Source organism: Maniola jurtina, chromosome 15 (assembly GCF_905333055.1).
Source record: "Maniola jurtina chromosome 15, ilManJurt1.1, whole genome shotgun sequence".
NCBI lineage: Eukaryota > Metazoa > Arthropoda > Insecta > Lepidoptera > Nymphalidae > Maniola > Maniola jurtina.
This window is the reverse complement of record NC_060043.1, coordinates 3,493,072-3,515,125: the sequence shown is the minus strand read 5'-3', so window position 1 is coordinate 3,515,125 and position 22,054 is coordinate 3,493,072. Positions and strand designations below refer to the sequence as shown.

Genomic DNA, 22,054 nt, shown 5'->3' with positions numbered 1-22,054 from the left:
GAGGGACTGCCAATGCGCTGCCGTTTGCCGGTTTTGAAATTTTGAGGCCTGCTTTTATCCGCCCATTGAATTACGTATTCGTATTTGAGTTTTACATTTGTTCCTTATATCATTATTTAAGTTACACTAAGAAACATATCCTTCTGACTTTCTCTTTTTCTTTCAAAAAGGAGAAGTTAGGTACTTTGCCTTTACCTATTACCTATAGAATCAGAAAACTGTAAAATCCTCACCAAAATCGGGAAAGTAAAAGTTGTCCCTTTGTAAAGAAACGATTTTGGAAGGAGAAAATCAGAAGGGAAGTCATACTTCTCTCAGTGTAATTTATTCTACACAAAAAAGAGAAGCCTTCTATATACATAGAAGGTAGGTGTGTTGTAAAAAGCAACAAGCCTGCAATCCGGTCGAGCTCAAGGCTCAAATGTCAGAGGTATCGAACCTCCGATGAGTCAACACTAGCACCGCCCTCCCACGATCTCCCGTGACCTCCCTCACCCGGCGACCCCGACCTAGGCCCCGACCTCAACCTTGCCCCACGAAATTTATTCGATAATGCACTCGCATATCAACAGAATTACAAATTAGTTATAATGGCCGGGGAAAATTATCGGCGTTTCATGCAAATTGTACAATACCGGTTGTTCTTTCAATTTGTATCGTGGATCCCACGCAACTATCGCTTTTTTCTAGCTTTAAGATACCAGCGATCTTTTTAAGGGTATACAATAGGTGTATCAGTGTACTAGGTAGGTATAAGTGTACTAAAGTCAGTCTCCGTTGCGCTCCGGTGTGCAATTACTTACTAAATATTTGTTAAGTGTTAGTATTGGTTAATACCGTATAATAAAAGAAATATTGTACAGTTTTAATTTAAAAAAAACATGTACTTAATTGAATTTATTTCGATTATGCCAGACATCTTGGATATTATGAATTATCAAATCGAGAATAATAAAGTTGAAATTGTACTTTAAGTTTTTCGAAACACAATAGCTTATAATATAACAAACAAAAAAAAAATTCCAGATTTACCACACACCAAAATACTTGACGTAAATACCAAAATCATTTTCATTATTATGAGAGGAGATCCATCATGGCTAAGGTTTGGAATACTCTTCCGCGATCTGTGTTTCCTACCAATTACAATCCGGGTATCTTTAAAACAAGAGTGAATAGGCATCTTCTAGGTAAACGCGTCCCATCTTAGACCACATCATCACTTTCCATCAGGTGTGATTGTGGTCAATCGCTTACCTGTAGTGAATAAAAAAAAAATCAGCTCAGTTGAAGGGCCGGCGATGGGTTTAAATGATGAATGATGATCGTGATACCAATGCGACCAGGGCTAAATCTAAGCAGAGCTTTCGGCTAAAAGCAATGAAGTCCAGTAGATTTTTAACAAATACAGATACCTACATGTAATGAAGAATGACTTAAGAGTTTTGGGCATTTTAATCCTCAGTACAAAATAACAATGTGCGTCGTACTTACATTGTGTGCACGCAGAGCCTATTTGCTCTGTACCTGACAACACCCTGCACCGTGACCGAAGGGCCTTTGTCGCGATTTCCTGCCCTTTGAAAAAATTAAGAAAAACTACAGGTCAATTTTACCTGCGCGCTTTTTTCGTTTCTAACGGTCAGGTAGATATAATAGGGGCGATTGTCCTTTCTGAGAAATAAGGGATGCTTGTAATGTTTGGCAAAGTTATACTACATTACAAAAAAATCCCGAAACTCCCCTATTTGATACCACATTAGGTTGAGAATCGCATGTATTTTAGTTAAACTTTTAGCCAGTTGTATTTGGTTTTTGTGTTCGAAATTCAGTACTGTCACGTCGGTACATGTACGGGGGTGAAACGGGCGAAATTAGTGAAATAAGGGTGAAGGTTTATGAAAAAACCTTTTTGTTGCAATTCTGTGGGAAGGGTATTTGGTTTCGGGGGTTTTTTAATAATGTTCAATGAGTTGTAAATACTTATTTAAAAATTGTTGTAAGTCTCAGAAGACTCGTTTCTATTTCACGCATTTTGTTCTAAAAGCATTTCACGGAATTAAGGTTAATTTTTTTTGCAGTTTTTCTTACAAAATTTTACATCACTACCTTCTATTCACTATCCCATATTAGAAATGCGAAAATGTGTTTGTTTAACCTGAAGTTGCAAATAATTTTCTGATTTATATAGACAGCTTAATAAACTTACTAACAAATTCAACATTGCGAGACCTCTAACAGCTTCATTTACAAACACTAGGTTTTGTATAACGATTTTGCGTTATCTAAAGACTCGACGTCAGAAAGGGCATGACGAAGTCTATGACTTAATTTTGGATTGGATCATTTGTACTGGATTTGACTTTTAAATGCCGTGATCGTGGTCAACGATATCATAATAAATCAGATAAGGTTTAGGAGGGGAAAAATAGTGCGAAATAAAATATAACTAGCTATCTATCGAATCATAACCAGAGTGAACTATAACTTACAGAGAACTTATAGTGTAAGGGAACTCTCGGTTTGATCCTGGATCGACATCTGTCAAATATTAGGTTATGGGTGACGTGAAATGTAAGATACCTAGTCATTTCATAGCCTACCTAGCGTCAAATGTTGGTGACATTTGAAGTCTGCTAGTATAGGTGAAGTCTCAACGTTTTGTTACAAGTTTCCTAACTGTCGCGAACTGTGTCAAAACTATCTAGAAGTAGGTACAGGTTCCTACTTAAAATCTAGAAAACACAGTCTCATATTGAATAATCCAGATGTAAGTTAGCATTTGGAAAATGGATCTTGTTTCATTCAGTTTCTTGGGAACTGTTGTGCGATGGTATCAGGCCGGGATCACTTGGTCACGTGACCTTAGGAACTATATCTACGCGCTCTCCGGTCGTGTCGTATTGCCGTGCCAACGGTCTATGAGAGAGAACAACAGAGGCCGAAATTCGGTTAAGGGGTCATCATTTATTAGCTTTGAGTGTACTCTTATTCCTATTACCAATATTCCCTATACTTTTTAACCGACTTCCAAAAAAGGAGGAGGTTCTCAATTCGTCGGGATCTTTTTTTTTATTTTCTTTAACAATAAGTAAATAAAAAGGAAAGGGAATCAAACTACAGGCATACAACTATCTACTAAGTAGGTACTAATCTAACTTCACCAGATGGTTGTTACTTATTGCATTAAAATTTGATGTAATTGCTTCACGTATAGAAATGTAACACAGTAATATAATTGTTAAATTAAACACACAATTGCGTTACATCACATACGAGTTTTATATAAGAACATCTTTTATACTCATAGTGTTAAGATGATTTGATAGGAAAGAAAATTAGGTGAAAGTCTAATTGCCTTATACGACTAACAAAAGATGTGTAGTTTTGTTCTACTTATTTAATTAAATGATATGTTAATTTCTATTTGTAGGGTAATATAACGTCCATAGCCATTTTGAAATGATTATTATTATAATACTAGCTGTGCCCGCGATTTCGTTCGCGTGGAATAGTGACTTTTCGGGCAGCATATTTTGAATTATTATATAGCCACGGACGCTCAGGCGCGAGGCGTGTAGTACGTACTCTGTACATTAAAAATGTTCGCCGTGATTCTTTAAATTGACATAACTTTTTTTTATGAACCGATTGACATGAAATAAACACTAAATGTTAAGTGAAGCTTACTACAATATATTACTGAAACCCGTATCTAAATCGAATAAGCCGTTTCTGATATTAGCGTGCACAAACACACAGACAAACAGACAAACAGATGAACAGACAAACAGACAAAAAAAAATAATTACAATTTCGGGTTCGGCATCGATATAATAACAACCCCTGCTACTTTTTCTTATATATTTCCATTGTACAGACACCTCTTTTCTACAATTTTATTATATGTATAAGTATAGATGTTGTTATAGCGGCAAAAGAAATACACATTCTATGAAAATTTCAACTCTTTATATACTAAGGTTCACGAGATATAACCCGCTGCCAGACAGAAGACGGACAGACGGACGGAAAGTGCGGGCTTAGTCAGTTAGTTAGTTAGGAAAGGGCGGGGCGTAGTAGTTGGCACTCTCGGGTAAGGAACCCTGAAACGATTAAAACACATGCTTCTGCCAAAATCAATGAACTTATTTTAAACTAGCTGATGCCCGCGACTTCATTCGCGTGGATGTAGGTTGTTTAAAAATCCCGTGGGAACTCTTTGATTTTGCGGGATAAAAAGTAGCCTATGTGTTAATCAAGGGCAATTCCAGCCCAATTCGTCCAGTAGTTTTTGCGTGAAGGAGTAACAAACATACACACACACACATACACACAAACTTTCGCCTTTATAATATGAGTAAGTATAAGTATTTTAAATCTCATAAACTTTGAATCATTTAAAACGGGATATACCTAAACGTTCAATAGACCTCGCCTTAATCTCGTGGACTATTCCCCAAAACGATTGATTTAACCGAAAGCTTTTTGTTGACAATTAATTAATAATGCTAAGTAGGTATTTACCTTTTTGCAGTTGTCGAGGGTTACCCATTGTTGAAGGTCTTAAGGTTACCTGGTTTTGGGTAGAATGTGAAAGTAGGGACAGAGACAATGTTTATTTTTATGAAGCTTAGTCTTAACTTTTTTAGGGTTCCGTAATCAACGGCCCGTCCGCCTGTTTTTCAGCGGGCTGTGATAACATGAACCGTAATAGGTAGAAAATTGAAAATTTCAATTTTGTACTGTTGCCGTCATAAAAAAAATAATAAAAACCGACATGGCGAATTTAAAAATGACTGTTACGCAAATTAAAAAGTACCTACACAACGTTAGGTACGAAGGTACGGAATCATTCGTGTGTGAGTACTATTCGAACTTGACCGGTTTTTTAATTTAATTTTTTTATGTTCTTCTCTGCCCAAAGTAAAACGCTTTCGTAATATTTTTTATGCATCAGGTTTAGTACCCGGTCTTGTAATAATGCATGTTGTTTAAGTATGTTATGTTAAATAAGAAAACTGCCAGTAACAGTAAAAGTGCGGAAAAGCCAAAATGTTGCCATTATCATGCAACGAGTGTTACAGAAATAAGTAAATTATAAAAAAACCCCGCAGAAACTAGCTTTAAAATGTATCAAGAATTAGATTACTTTTCAAATGAGAACCAAACTTGTATAAGTACGCGACAGTTCGACATGGTAATCGGGGTGGGGACGCCCCGCACAACAAAATCCCTAGGAAACTCTAGATTTTTCGGGATAAAAAGTATTCTATTTAACTATACAGGTCTTGAGCTATGTCCATGTACAAAATCATGTCAATCCGTTGTCCCGTTGCGGCGTGATTGAAGGACAAACACACAAACACACATTCGCTTTCACAATATGTGTAGTGATGCAAAAAATACCTCTATTATAAATTAAGACTGGGTGTCTAAGCGATAATTTTCAATATATCAAAATGTAAATGTATTAAAGAAAGCGTAGCGCATGTCGGCCGTCGCACCGGCGAACCGAAGACTTCAACGCGTCGCGTGCTAACCGTGCATGCAGTAAAAAATAGTTTTCCTGCATTTTATTCACCGAACAGATCACTAGATCGAAACAGATTTCACTTATTTATTTCTCCTTCAACTTTGCACGTTCCTTGTAGCCAATTAAAAAAAGAATATTAGCCATGTTAAATGACTAATATTCCCCTTTTCTCTCGAACTAAGCGTCAGGCTTGTGCTAGGAGTAGGTACGACAATAGTGCAACGGGCGGGGTTTGAACCGTCGACCTTTCAGTTTTCAGTCCACTCCTTTACCGGTTGAGCTATTGTACGTATTATAACTAGCTTATGCCTGCTACTTCGTCCACGTGGTCTATACAAATTTAAAACACCTATTTTACCCCCTTAGGGGTTGAATTTTCAAAAATCCTTTCTTAGTAAATGTCTACGTCATAATAGCCTATCTACGTGCTACAGCCCGATCCGTCCAGTAGTTTGAGCTGTGCGTTGATAGATCAGTCAGTCGGTCAGTCAGTTTTTCCTTTTTAACCCCCGACCCAAAAAGAGGGCTGTTATAAGTTTGACGTGTGTATCTGTGTATCTGTCTGTGGCATCGTAGCTCCTAAGCTAATGAACCGATTTTAATTTAGTTTTTTTTTTGTTTGAAAAGTGGCTTGATCGAGAGTGTTCTTAGCTATAATCCAAGAAAATCGGTTCAGCCGTTTGAACGTTATCAGCTCTTTTCTAGTTACTGTACCCTTCACTTGTCGGGGGTGTAATAAATTTTAATTTGACACTTGTATATATTTAGATGGTGGTTCGGTCCGCCAACATACAAAAAATCTACTATAAGATCGCCCTACTCGCCGCTTCATTACAGGCTTCGTCTCCTCTCAGAATTGAAGGGCTTCAGCCATTGTTCACCACGCTGGCCAAGTGCGGACTGGCAAACTTCAAATACCTTTGAGAATATTATGTGGAAGTCTCAGGTATGCATGTTTCCTCAAGATGTTTTCTTTTGCCCTCAAAGTAAGTGATATTTTAATTGACTTATAACGCATGAAGGGTGCCCTAGTTGAACACCCGACCTCCCGAATTGGAGGCGGACGTATTCACCACTACGCTATCATGGTAATAAAGGTCAGATAGATAGATAACTTTATTGCACACAAAACATGAAATAATCAAGACAAAACAAAGAAACTTAAAACAATTGTACGCAAAGGCAGCCTTATTGCTTAGAGCAAAAGTTAGCAGCTGTTATATCAAGAACGATGCAGCGCCTAGGTTTCACTCTACTCTGCCGGTGTGCGTTGCGCGTAATCTCGTCCTATATTTTGACATTCTGCTTCCATTTCAACACACGAAGTGATTGCCATTTGACCTCCGCTCCTTCCCTTGATTAAAAATTAACTAGTAGGTAGGTGCATTTTACTTAATAAGGCAAGGTTAATACTAAACTTGGTATTTGAGATACTCCGATAGCTCACTCAATACTAAAGACATCAACGCGCTTCATATGGTGAACTTTGCAATGAAAATAGTTTTTCTAAGAGAAGTTCACTGATTTGTATACTTACTCTATGACGCACGTAACTTCGTGGATATGTGGATATAGGTATTTTAAAAATCCCGCGAGAAATCTTTGATCTTTATTTCAAGGCATAATTTTAAGGATTTCGTGATTTAAGCTAATAAATAGTTATTTATGAAGAGTAAAGCCTGTTGGGGGTTTCTTTCTTGAGTTAAAACAATTAAAACCAACTTTTTAGTATAATATACTTTTTATATAATTGGCAACGTATATTTTTATACTTACTTCTAAAATATCAGAAACACAGAAATGTATTAAAAGTTAGCTCTGACACAAGCAGAAAAAGATTCAGGTAGGTATAATTATTTCAATCTTTTACCGTAACGATGAGTGTTATTGCTAAATAAGATTTAAAAAAAAACACATCCAAAAATTTTTGTAAAATTTAAAAATTTCGCAGCCGGTAGGTACCAACTTTACCGATTTTTTTGTAACAGTTGCCTACATGTTATGAAATTAATTTATAGGTACCGATTGATCTATTCTAAATACAAACAAATTGGTATAAACATAATATTACTTTAAAGATTTATTGAAAAAAAAATCTTATATCCAATCATAAAGAAATATAAAGAAAAAGATTTGTTTGTTTGTAATCGATAATCTCTGAAACTAAACTGAATTGATTTTATTAATTGTTTTACCATAAGAAAGCTACTTTATTTCGAATTATCTTACCCGAGCAAAGCTAAGCGGCTTGAATCTGTCTTAAAAAAAAAAACTTACGTTCGTCTGACTCTTCGTCGAAATCCGAATAAAACTTGTCTTCCTCTTTTAGTGGTTGGTTGTCAGGCTGCTGGTAGAATCGCTCTGATTTTATATACATCTTCAAGTACATCACGGTTAATTCAAAAAACCTTCCGACTAACTGTTCAACATAAGTTTACTATCAATAATGTCACTTTTTAAGTTTTCAACCTAGAATCACTTAAAAGTTACTTAAATAGATTGAACATCTAATAACTAAATGTTCAATTTATTAAACTAAAAGTATGTTTATTACAGCGTTTAAAAATCGCACACTTTCGCTAACTGTAAAAATATTAATACCTACATAAGGCAGTCCACATTAAAATCCTTTTTTAATTTCAAAGCGTACAAACATTAGAATTAAATCCAGTTCCGAACACACTTTTCAGTTTTCAAATAATAGTTTTTAAAGTCACACACACTTTTTGTTTGAGTACTAGGCAAACTAAGTTAAAAGTTGTTCTATATTTGTTCCAATAACCAAAACACAAACACGTGACAGTACAAGGAAAACATGAGTGTCAAAGGACGCGACAAAGTGACGAACGCGAGGGTTCAAAGTGTAAAACAATACACATATAATACACAGTGTAATATCAACGAGGTATGGACGCGCGGCCGTGGCAAGCTGCGCCGGCGCACTGCCGACCTAAGTTATCACAGAGTACAAAAACTTCAGGTAGTGAACGACTGCGCGTTGCCTGCCGGCGAATTGATTTTCATTTTCTTTAGGACTGTTTGGGTCCTTTGAGGTGTCATTCTGGAAGGTTTTTTTATTATTATTCAATCGACACGTGGTATTTTATAAGCTTTGAGATTGTATGGTAAATGATTGATCATTATCAGATTTCGTGTTCACAGTTAGGAGTTTAGAGTTTGATTTTTTAATATAGGGCACGGTACTTTTTTTTTTAAATTATATAGACTAGCGCTTGGCTGCAATCAGACCTCTTAGCAAGTGATGATGCAGCCTAAGATGGAGCGCCATTGATTCAGAGATTTTAATGATGACACTATCGTTAGATATAAAGCAAAGCGGTGGTAGTCCAGTAGGTAAGGTGATAGCTTTATATAGCTGTTTAAGCTGATTACAGTGCCCGGTAAATATTGTAAAACGAACTTTAGAAAGAGATTTCGGCTTCGTAGAGCGTTGTCTCTGTTACTTATACCTATTGTGACTTTCATCGGTCTCAATGACAGAGATAACGCTCTACAAACCGTAATCTCTTTCTAAAGTTCGATGTACAATATTTACTTCTGGGCACTGTAAGAAGTCGGCATTCTATTCAGGTTTTTTGCACAGGTCTGCTCTCGGAATGAGAAAGGTTTAGGCCATAGTCTGCCACACTAGCCAAGTGTGGATTAGCAGACTTCACACACCTTTGAGAATATTGCATGCAATGTGGAAAATTCATTTGAAATCTTCAGGTCATCAGTTCAGCGGCTGGAGGTCATCCCACACTGCACTTATCGGTACGCGGTCTCAACTCCAGAACACGTCTGCCCCATCGGCCGTCGGTTCTACGACAGACATGACCTGCCCATTGCCACTTCAGCTTGCTAATCCTTTGAGCTATGTCGGTCGCTTTACTATCTATCACGGTTCTTAAATTCTTATACTGGGCTCTCTCCGTCACTCGCTTCATACAATCGTAGTTCCAATTTCATTTGAATATTAAGCAACCAAAGTCCTAAAAATTTTGCAGACATGTTCTAGAAACTAATATCTGTGTCTGTGGTGTTCTTTCTAAAAATATGTAGTTTTAAAATTACAGGGGCTCAAAGATTTGTATGTAAATTTTTAAGACCGCGTAACTTTGAAACCGAATATTTTAACAGAAATCTGGAAAACCACAGGCATATAGATATTAGTTTCTAGAATATGGACATGGACTTTGGTTGCTTAATATTCAAATGAAATTGGAACTACGTTTCTATGGAGCGAGTGACGGAGAGACCCCTCTTAATTCACTCACAACTAGCATTATTTTGTGAGTTGTATAGTAGGAGCTGTCAAGGTATCTTCTTAGCATTTGGACGGGGCATCGCATGATCGTAAAACTAAAAAATAATTATGACTACGCATTTCCCTTTCCTAATGGCTTATTAAAGAAAATGTAATTAACATGAACTGTCGATCAATATTCATGCGACGTTCCAAACAGTTATAACGGCCCAATTGAGCGCTCGTTGGAATTAAATTAAAATATTCAATGATTATTGCATGTCAATAATTATCATTGGCTGGATGTTGTCGTTTCCAATCAATTATCACGCGACGGGGTAACTGAGGTCACGCAGGATAAAGCTGAGTTTACAGCGCTGAGGTTTAACTATGTTTTTCAAAAGAGCACTTTTTCCATTCATTCTATTCCATCAGCCTGTATGCGTCCATAGTCCTTTCTAAGAGCGCGCCATCAAACAAGGTCCTCCGCCTTCCTCATCCAAACGTTCCCCGCCACCTTCTTCAGGAGTAAAAGGAGATTACCTAATTGTTAAATTTTGTCTGCGTAGATGTAATCTCATCAGCACTGATAGCCTAATGGTTAACGTCTGGATCGAGCATAGATTCGATTTTCATACCAACTTTTACAATTGATTTTGAATCGTGATAATAACTGATTTTATTTATCACTAATTCAGAATGCCGTTTCTACCGAAAAGCAAAAACCCAGTGGTTGCTCTTTTTAAGTGGAATTTAGTCTACACTGTGAAAATTGTCCTGTAACCTCAGCTTTATATTTATTTACATCATTTGAGGTGGTATCCAACATTTTGAATAAAACATTTTATTTTTCACGCGACCACCTGGTGGCTGGAGAGTGTTCACGGACAAAACTGCGATATAATGTTAAAGACGTCATGATGTTTTAGAATTCCGCGGTGGAATCAAAGATAAGATAAGATAAATTTATTAGGCTCAAAAACAAATGTAACATAAACGTAACAAAACACAATTAGTTATAATAATAAACATTACTGCATATGCACCTGTTTCCTGAACTAGTATAAACTGTGTCTCGGAAAACAGGGCTTCCAAAACGGAGAATACAAAACAAAGTAAAGCACAAAGTAAAATAAAGATTTTTTGTGAGTGCTTTGGCACCCGTACTAGGAAAACCTGTGTTATGGGCACCGCAGCCTTCCCTCGGATCCATCGATTAGAACTTAACTATACAAATTTGTATTTTAAAAATAATAATTATGTAGAATAGTAATGTAAAACAGAAATGTGCAAGTGTGTGTGTGTGTGTGTGTGTGTGTGTGTGTGTGTATGTGTGTGTGTGTGTGTGTGTGTGTGTGTGTGTGTGTGTGTGTGTGTGTGTGTGTGTGTATGTGTGTGATATTATTTGTATGTATGATGTAAATTATAGTAGGTACGACGGGTGTGTAAAAGACAACTTGCTATGATTTCACTTCGGCGATCAAGTCCTCAACTTCATAGTAACTAAGTTTCTTTAACCAAGCATTAACCGTTTTTTTTAAGTTGGGTTTGTTGTATTTAGATATATTAAGTGTGTCATTTATTCTATTATAAAGTTTAGGGCTAAGGAAGTGGTAATGTCTTCCGGCAAGTGCGGTTCTCCTCGGCAACATTAAGAATATCTTTGGTTTGCGTCTTATTAAAATATTAACATTTGCTTCGGATTGAGCTTTTGTTTCTGAGTGTTTGCGTAAAATAACCTGGGAGATAAAGAGCTGCCGGACATTCAAAACGTCCCACTCTTGGTAAAGTGCCGACGTGGGATACCTGCGCGGTCTGCTACCCAGAACCTTAAGAATACCTCTTTGGGCGCGCTCCAGTCGTAACATATCAGTTTTATTGGAGCCACCCCAAACTGTGATGCAGTACGATAGTAAGGACTGCACTAGTGCAAAGTACACAGTTTTCAATAATTTTTGGTCGCAGATCGTTCTCAGCTTCCTCAGAATAAACATAAGCTTTCGGATACGATTAACCAAAACGTTTATATGTTTTTTCCAGCTAAGAGTACTCTCTATTGTTAACCCTAAATATTTGATGTCGGTAGTTCTTTGTATTGAGAAACAAGAGCAATTCTCATTAGGCAATTTACAAGAATGAGCTTTAATGGAGAAGGAATCAGGTTGAGTGTATATGGTGGTATCAAAAGTAATAAGTTTAGTTTTAGGGACATTTAATGTCAGTAGGTTTGTATTTAGCCAGTTCATGACATGCTTTAATGCCGATTCAGCACGGTTACGTACCTGATCCCAACTCTGACCCTGTACCAGTAGTACGGTGTCATCAGCATAAGATATGATTTTAGTATACGGAATATTCATCTGGCATAGGTTGTTGATATATATCAGGAACAGAGTTGGGCCGAGCACGCTGCCCTGAGGCACACCATGTTCAATATTATCTTCCTTGCTTAAGTGGGGGCCTATTTTAACATATTGACTGCGATTGGTTAAGTAATCTTTAAATAAGTTAAAAACGTTGCCCCTGATTCCGATGGCTTCCAACCGATCCATAAGAATAGGGACAGACACGGTGTCAAATGCTTTAGACAAATCAAAGAAAATCTAAATTTTTCAATGCCTTTAATTTTTAACCCCCGACCCAAAAAGAGGGGTGCTATAAGTTTGACGTGTGTATCTGTGTATCTGTCTGTGGCATCGTAGCTCCTAAACTAATGAACCGATTTTAATTTAGTTTTTTTTTTGTTTGAAAGGTGGCTTGATCGAGAGTGTTATTAGCTATAATCCAAGAAAATCGATTCAGCCGTTTGAAAGTTATCAGCTCTTTTCTAGTTACTGTAACCTTCACTTGTTGGTGGTGTTATAAATTTTTAATTTACACTTGTCCTTTTATATATTTAGACAAATATATGATTATGAACTCGTTTTTTTGGAGATTAATTTCTAATAAACCTATCTACCTCCTACTTTTTGCATGTCTGATCTGTTTGAAAAATGCTTCTTGCTTTAATATAATCAGAGCAGATCTATGAAATTGGCTCTGACTCTGTCATAATAGTCATTTACTTATAAAGGTTATAAAACAAATTACAGTGCATACTTAATTAAATGGATTAGTTGCTGAAATTGTTACCCAATTATTGTTATAAAAAAAGATATTAAAGATTTACTATAGGCACATGTGTAAATATTTTACTCGTAAGGTTTTACTAAAGGCTATATTGATTAAGGAAATTTATATGGTAGGAGATATCATCAGAACACAATATTATTTATCAAATGATTAAATACTATCCTAATATGTCACTGTCAGCATATTAAATGATTGATTGGCTCCTAAGCTAAGCTTCTAAGCTTCCGGTTAAGCTTTCCGGTTTAACGTTTAAGTCGATAATATGCCGCGGTCAAAGCATCATAATAAAGTAGTGTGACTTTTTGTAGTGTTAAGATAATAAAAAGTTATGGCAGCTTTTAATGAACAGTTGCGTGGCAGCAACCGACTGAGCTTTCAGTTGCTTTCAAGATATAGTACGAGATGGGTCGAGATGGCCATCGGGGTATGAGGCGGGGGGACGCACACCTGCACGTCACCCACGCTATCCCGCACCGGGTTAGCGTGCGGGTTGTGCAGGTGTGCGGGGCGTCCTCACCCCGATTGCCATCTCAACCGGTCGCGTACTACAAATGCTGTAAATATTGTAACTTTTATGATCTGTCTAGAGGATGCCCGCCGATTCGCCCGCGTGGATTTCGGTTTTTTAAAAATCCCGTGGGAACTCTTTGATTTTCCGGGATAAAAAGTAGCCTATGTGCTAATCCAGGGTATAATCTATCTCCATTCTAAATTTCAGCCCAATCCGTCCAGTTGTTTTTGCATGAAGGAGTAACAAACATACACACACACACAAACTTTCGCCTTTATAATATTAGTGTGAAAAGAGCAACAGCTATGTGAACTTAGAGTTGCAGCAGTTGTTTTCAATTTCTCCCAATCTCTGGCTGCTGCCTTGACATGGTTCCACGAGAGTCCCACTCTTTAAGGTCTGCTTCAATGGACCTAATCCAGGTGTTGGCTCGTTGACCAGGTCTCCTTCGACCAGCAGGCTGCCATTGAAACGTCACTTGAGCAGCGTTTCCTTCCTCTCTTCGCAAAATATGTATGCCCGACTCATTCCTCTCTACGCAAAATATGTATGCCCGACTCATTCCTCTCTTCGCAAAATATGTGTGCCCGACCCATCGCCATCGCCTCAGAGCTGCCTTTACTATTTTTACAACCTAGCAGGAATTGACGATTTTAATATTACTTTATACCTTAAAAATATTATTATTAGTCCCCCGGAAAAAATAAATTTGCAACTGACGAATTGTTTACGGACGAAGTACATATCCGTTGAAATAAATCCTACAGAACCTTATTAATAAAAATCTCTATACTATGACCGACAGTATTTTAATGCTTGTTGTTTTTAAAGAGTAATTTAATAAATAACGTGCTGGCGTTTAATGATCTTCAAAATATGTTGTGGGGAGTTTGAAAATCGTTGGGTGTAATATTTTAGTCTGATCAGTGTTAATTTAGTTAGCATACGATGTCTATTTGTGCCCACTGTAGGACAGAGGTCAACTTTTCTATTAATATTTAATACGTAATAGTTTTAACTTTATCCCATTTCACTGCTGGCACCCAATTTTTGTTGTAGAGAGTTTAGGGGTTATTTTGTTTTTAAGACAATATTCTAGTAATGGTTCAAGATTTCCTGAAAGGTTTTGTGTAGTAATTATTAAGAACTAGATGCCCACGACTTAGTTCACGTGGATTAAGGTTTTTAAAAATCCCGTGGGAACTCTTTGCTTTAACCTACATACACACTTTTGAATTTATAATATTATCATTAATTTTACTAACAATGTTGGAAATAGTTATGCTGTAGTAAAATTTATATATACTTACTTATACTACCTTTCTAGTATCCCCAATTTTTATTATCATCAACAACAATAAAATCGGTTCATTCGTTTAGGCGCTACGATGCCACAGACAGATACAAAGATACACAGATACACACGTCAAATTTATAACACCCCTCTTTTTGGGTCGGGGGTTAAAAACACTAAATATCTCTCTATCAATGCAAATTATTTATCCATCTGAACTTCCGACACAATTGCCAAGGCGTTTGAATTATTTTGAATAACAAAACAAAATGATCGCTACCGTGTTACCGATTTTGTAACGTTCCAATATGGCCGGTTGCGATTAAACTAAATCGTCGTGGGCGTAGACGACTCAGAAAAGAACGTGAGCTTAATAATTTACAATTTTAGAGGTTCCACACCTTACATTTTGTTACTAGCTTATGCCCACGACTTTGTCAGCGTGGACTACACAAATTACAAATCCCTATTTTTCCCCCTTAGGGGTTGAATTTTCAAAAATTCTTTCCAAGCGGATGCCTACGTTATAATACCATTTCAGCAAGATCTATCCAGTAGTTTGAGCTGTGCAGAGCAGTCAGTCAGGTAATCAATCAGCTTTTTTTTTAACCCCCGACCCAAAAAGAGGGTTGTTATAAGTTTGACGTATGTATCTGTGTATCTGTGTGTGGCGTCGTAGCTCCTAAACGAATGATCCGATTTTAATTTAGTTTTTTCTGTTTGAAAGGTGGCTTAATCGAGAGTGTTTTTATCTATAATCCAAGAAAATCGGTTCAGCCGTTTAAAAGTTATCAGCTCTTTTCTAGTTACTGTAACTTTCACTTGTCGGGGGTGTTATTTTAATTTACACTTGTAATCCTTAGAAGCACTTTTTCCAGGACAAAAGTCTTTCCGAGTCTGTACATTACTACTATGAATTTCGTCAGTAATGAGGGAACGACGCAAGGGGGATGAATTTTTAGTTATTGGTACAATTAGCAACAAAGCTAGGTTTGCACCCGCCCATAGTCGCTTGTGCAAACCTAGGTTTGTTCCTGACTTTACGCGAATCAATAAAAAAAAAAAATAGAAATTTAACCTAACTGATTTATATGTTCTGGAGTATCTCTGTGTATTGACGCGGCAAAAACAAGATATATAAACTATAACTTAATAGGGTAGCTAATAAATGAGTGCACAGCCTGAAACGGGTGTTGATGAGCCACTCGCTTCACATACCTACATGAGTTACGAGGCCGGGTCCACTTTTCTTCCGCCATGCAATCAGGAGGAAGCCGGGGTCCAGTTTGACGGGTTTACTATGCCTTCACTTATATAGAGTATGACTTAGCTCTATATAGGGCCTTGAATTCCTTTAATAAACCCCGGACCCAAAAAGAGGGGTGTTATAAGTTTGACGTTATCTGTGTATCTGTCTGTGGTATTGTAGCTCCTAAACTAATGAACCGATTTTAATTTAGTTTTTGTTTGTTTGAAAGGTGGCTTAATCGAGAGTGTTCTTAGCTATAATCCAAGAAAATCGGTTCAGCCGTTTGTAAGTTAACAGCTCTTTTCTAGTTACTGTAACCTTCACTTGTCGGGGGTGTTATAAATGTTTAATTTACACTTGTTTGTAACAGTGACATTCTTTTGTGCTAATTCTCGATGTGGATTTAGGTTCTCTTCCATTTAGGTTCTAGATACGCAACGCATAGCTTCCTACATAGTGTAGTGGAGTCGAGAAACTACGAATTTTTTTGATGAGCACATGCAAATTAAAAAAAAAAAAAGAATATTAGCCATGTTAAATGACTAATATTCCACTTTCCTCTCCAACTAAGCGTCAGGCTTGTGCTAGGAGTAGGTACGACAATAGTGCAACGGGCGGGGTTTGAACCGTCGACCTTTCGGTTTTCAGTCCACTCCTTTACCGGTTGAGCTATTGAGGCTTCAAAAATTTCAAGTTTATAGATCTAGTATTTCAAGCAGTACATTAAATATTAATTGTTACCACATTGAACTATTATGTACTAACGTGTTACCATAATCAACGTAGATGACTTAAGATTCCGTGATTTAGATTTACCTGGAACAAAAAACGGGTTTGTTAATTTCGAATTAACGTAAATAATAGCTTGTATCACACATATTGTAAGATTTAAGCATTACACAATAAAGATTTTTAATAATAAAAAATAATTAATCAATTATTAATTAACAGAAAAGAATAAATAAAGATTTTTCACTTTTATATATTATCATATCAAAACAAGTTAATGCATTGCGTGCCAGGCATAAGCAAGTGTAAAATAATAATAAAAACCGGTCAAGTAAGAGTCGGATTCTCACACGACGGGACCTGTACCATATACTTTTAATTTTTTGAATTAATATGTCGATTTTTTTATAATTGTTTATTCTAAAGGCAATAGCAATAAAACTATATGGAGACGCCAAACTGTCTACACATTTTCCTGTATACCTATACTTAAGTACTTAAAAACAAATGCCACACCATATATAAATCGTCATTTATCGATTCGTTACAACGGTTTATTAGAAACGCGTGTAATAATTCGTTTCCTTTGATAGAATCAATTTTGGTAATTAAATTATTATAAAGGTTAAGAATCCGGTCCCCATCGACCATTTCCTGGACTATAAACGGTGTACTAATATTATGTTTATATGCAATTAAAACATGCTAATTTAGGGTACTCACGAGAATAATTTAGAATGTATGTACATTTACTTTTTATATGAAAAAATACGCAATAGTTATAAAAATACTACAGTAAAACTGATACAAAAAAAAGCTTTCACAAAAACTTCGATGGCGTAGAAGACGCTTAACTATATGTACTTCTTTAAACGCTGTAATATAACTGCCCGCAAGGCTAGAAGCTAACACGATGTAATATAGTCAATATTCAACCCGTCTAAACCTGTGCTTTATCCATTGGAAAACGTCGCTTGTTAATGGCTGACCCCAAAAGAGAGATGTTATAAGTTTGACGTGTGTATCTGTGTATCTGTCTGTGGCATCGTAGCTCCTAAGCGAATGAACCGATTTTAATTTAGTTTTTTGTTTGAAAGGTGGCTTGATCAAGAGTGTTCTTAGCTGTAAACGAAGAAAATCGGTTCAGCCGTTTGAAAGTTATCAGCTCTTTTCAAGTTTTCTTATAGAGGTTTTTGTGTCGGGGGTTTTTTATATTTTGAGTTATAACATCATTGATATTGACTATCAGTTCGAGATAATAGGGCGGTAGAATCATATAATTTACATAGATGAATGTTGGATGAAATGCCGTTTGGCCTCTACTTACTATAGGACTTTTAACAACATTTAAAATTAAACACTAGTAAAATATGGCTTGGTTGACCTCCAGTTTACCGGCTAATATCAAAATATGTTGCAAAGGGATGCTTAAGTATGAAGGCTATTATCACAAGTGAGATAAATAAGTACACAAAATTTTGTAAGTCAGGAAATCTAAAGAATATGTCTCACGTTTGAAATCGGATACCCAATAATAAGGATATCCTAAACTTGTAACATAAAGTTTTAATACCTATCGATAGGAACTGACGTGAAATGGAATTTGCCCTAATTCGCACGAGCGTTTAAAAAAGCGTTGCCTTAAAACCCGGCGTTGCGCTGATAAAGTGCGCGTTAAAAAAGCGTTGATGTGTGAACAAATAATGCATTGGTTCTATTTGAACACTTTTTTAACGGACGTTAAAAAAGCTCTCGTGCGAATGAGTCCTTAGACAGAATTCATATAAAATTGCCTAACAAATCCCGATAATAGAGCACTGGAAAGAATACTAGGTATAATCGTTGGTAGTGTAAAGACTTAATCCACTGAATTTCATATAATCTTTAATTAATGTAAAGAGGAGAAACTGACTTATTACACCGCTGGATTTAGAAACTTTAAATGACATAGGTTCTCTCCACTAAGAAAAGATTTTGAGAAAATCTAAAAGGCATAATCTCACGGAGAAAAATAGTTATAAATATTACATTAGGGACATAAACCATGACGTTGGCCTACACAGCCTCTTTGAGTAGAGTTTGCAATATATCTAGTTATTGTAAATTTTTGAATAATGAAGAGATTTGGGTAAATCGATCCTCCTGAATTTTATTCAGAAGATCAGTGCTAAGCTGACGCACTCAGAGTATTGTTGTAAGCTTTTGCCCTTAAATTGTAATGTTGAGCCATTTTTCAAACGTTTGTTTTTAACCCCCGACCCAAAAAGAGGGGTGTAATAAGTTTGACGTGTGTATCTGTCTGTGGCATCGTAGCTCCTAAACTAATGAATCGATTTTAATTTAGTTTTTTTTTTGTTTGAAAGGTGGCTTGATCGAGAGTGTTCTTAGCTATAATCCAAGAAAATCGGTTTTTCTAGTCTTCAACTGTAAGGGGTGTTATAAATTTTTAATTTACATTTGTGCTTCGATTATATTTATATTTGAACTTTTTGTAAGTGCTAGACAGCTCATTTGCCCGGGCAATGCTAGCTGCACAATCTGTGAACTTCACCCGTAGTATGCAATTATTGCTGAATCATTACAAGCATACAAATTACTTGAAGTGTATCTGTGCTTCAGCCAGTGGGATACTCCGCGCTCCGCAGCGGGTTCCATTAGCGGCGAGATAATCAAAGGTCAGGTTTGGAGACCGCCGGTCAGTGGTATGTGACCTTTAGCTCGCGGTTAAGTGCTTCTGTTGTTGGCTCCGACTTATACGGCCAGATATAAAGATATCAAAAGTCTCTACATAAAGAACGACACGAATATTGTTCGTGCTTTTTTTGGTGTTTATATTTTTATCGGCGGCGATCTTTTGGCGTAGCGTAGCGGTACTAGCAGGCAATATCGTGCAATTCATACATATACATAAGCGCTGCATACCCTCAAAACACAGCACACGGTACACAAAACAAGCAGTGATAGCCTAGTGGTTAAGACGTTGGACTTCTATTGTCCAAAGTTTCATATTTAAAATCCCGCTTGGACTAGCTGACCCCGCCCTAGCTTAGCTCGGGTGGAATTTTCGAAAATCGGTTAAGGGGTGGAATTCCTAAAAATCCTGAAACACATACTTATTCATTGTTGCCCAAGAACCCACTTAGTTTTAACTAAGCAAACTAGCTCAAATACCATTTTTTTCCATAAATATAACTTGAAAAATGACATGATAATAAAAATAGGGGATGATTTTCATACAAATCATCCCCTATTTAACCCCTTCAAGGGTTGAATTTTCAAAAATCCGTTCTTAGTGGGTACCTACAGATTAGGATTTTAACTGCAGTTATTAATAATAGAGATAGATAATAATCAATGTGAATAATGGAGCAAGAGAATAGCGATCTACTTCTGGCTTTAACTCATCCTCATTAGCCATTTAGCATTTAGCTGAGACAGCACCATCCATTACACATTTTATTAACCGTAAAATTACGCTCTCGGGGCCTAACTATGGCATCTTTACGCACTGCATGATGCATCGTATCCGAAATCCGAGAATTCTCGATCCGTGGATTGCGCCCTAGATCCGAATTTCGGTTTTCGGTTTCGGACAATCAAATTCAGGTCTGGTGCGCAATCCTTCATACAAATAGTACTATCCACGGATTAAACAGCGATTAATTAATTTACAGCGTATGTAAATAGTTGTTGGTTAGTAAAATATTATTTTGGAATTACTCTCAAAGAGTATTATATTCATTTATATTTTAGAAAATTTAGAAGTTGTGGCAAATAAAGAAAGTCACATACATACATACATGAACTCTATAAACATTAGACTCCTTTTTTGGGCGGTCGACGTGTAACAATTATTACATTTACGGCTGCTAATTGGTCAGAATTCTTGAATCTAACAGCATCCAATTACGTCATGTAAATGTTGGAAATACCAAACTTTGTCTTGAAGAACGTTTGCTACGCGACGCGAATTGCAGATATTCTGGAATTCGGATCAGATGCAGTGCGCAAAGAGCCGAACGCTGCTGCCGTATATCGTATGGATTATTACTTACTATTAACATACTGTTTACGATGGCCGTGGTGTGTTTAACTCGGCCAATAGTGCTCTGAATAAACCAAAGCAAAATAACCTTTTAGTGATAATATGTGAGTTATGGCTTTAGACCTGATGATCTCAATCTAGAAAGAAAAGTAGATTTTTTCTAACTTACGTACATACCTACCTACTAACATCTGGAACACCACGGCAGGGAATAAGTACCCATGTATCTAGTTTAAAATATAGATGGTCTATTATGTATGCAATGTAGAATAATAGGTATACCTAGTGGTTAAAAGAAATGTCCGTACATATTCGCATCCTAGGGTTAATGTCATGTCTAGTTAGACTCCAGGTCTGTCATAATGAGCTTACGGCGCCCACGCATCGGTTAGGTCTCGCTGTTTCGCTGTCATATGGCTACGTCGCCCTCTGAAAGCATTCGACATGCTTTGCATTTGGTTTGATATCAATCACACTGATATTATAAAAGCGAAAGTATGTGTATATGTATGTGTGTATGAGTATGTGTATGTATGTGTCTCTTTCACGCAAAAACTACTGAACTCAGGCTTTGCTCAGGCTTAAGTCAGAGTTAAAACGAAACAAATCGATGTGAGCGTTAAACGTTGTCTCATTTTAACAGTGTCTTAAGTCTGAGCAAATTCAAAGTTCGCTCTATAGATGTGAGCCACAGTAGACCGACTTCGGGTCGCTCCTTCGTATTTACCGCTCGATTGCTCTTTCTAGACGTTGTCGAAACTCTGTATCTAATATCATATCTTTACTCTGTTCTTAGCCCTAGACATAGACTTAACTTGAAACCCACAGAAAATGAGCTTGCTGATTCACTGTGTGACGTCACGTCGCAGGGCAAATGTCGCGTCCCACGTGCGCATGACACGCGCCAACTAACATTCCAAATACGAAATACGTGTAGGATTTCAACATGGAGATTTCAGTTTTTACCCGACTGCGGCAAAGCCAAAAGGAAGGGCTATGATTTTAGCAGTCTATGTATGTATGTATGTTTGTATCCAGATTCAGTGTGTTCCACCGTAGTGCCTAAACTACTAGGCCGATTTTGATGAATGAGGTGTCAATCGATTCGTCGTAAAAGTCCGGGTGACGCTACACTTCATACGAAAAAAATTGACCTAACGGATGTTACATGAAAAAAAAGTGGGGGGTCTCCAAAAATTTTTTTTGCTATTGTATCGAGTGGGATGTCAATTGAAAGAAGAAAAAATTCTGAGTTCATAAATGTAAATGTACTACAACATTAAAATATACCAAGCGACAGAAAAACAATTTT

General features: G+C 36.8%; 1 protein-coding gene across 4 annotated transcripts in view; it reads right to left on the bottom strand.

Moving 5' to 3' along the window:
• Window positions 1-22,054, bottom strand: part of LOC123872287 (ataxin-2-like) — a 302,090-nt gene that overhangs the window by 91,617 nt on the left and 188,419 nt on the right. The window contains exon 1 of one of the 4 annotated variants that reach the window (XM_045916489.1): window positions 7,814-8,443. The exons of the other annotated variants lie outside the window; for them this stretch is intronic. Coding sequence (XP_045772445.1) covers window positions 7,814-7,925 — 112 coding nt within the window. The 5' untranslated portion in view covers window positions 7,926-8,443. Of the gene's footprint in view, window positions 1-7,813; window positions 8,444-22,054 lie in introns of those variants that run through there. 4 annotated transcript variants of the gene reach the window in all.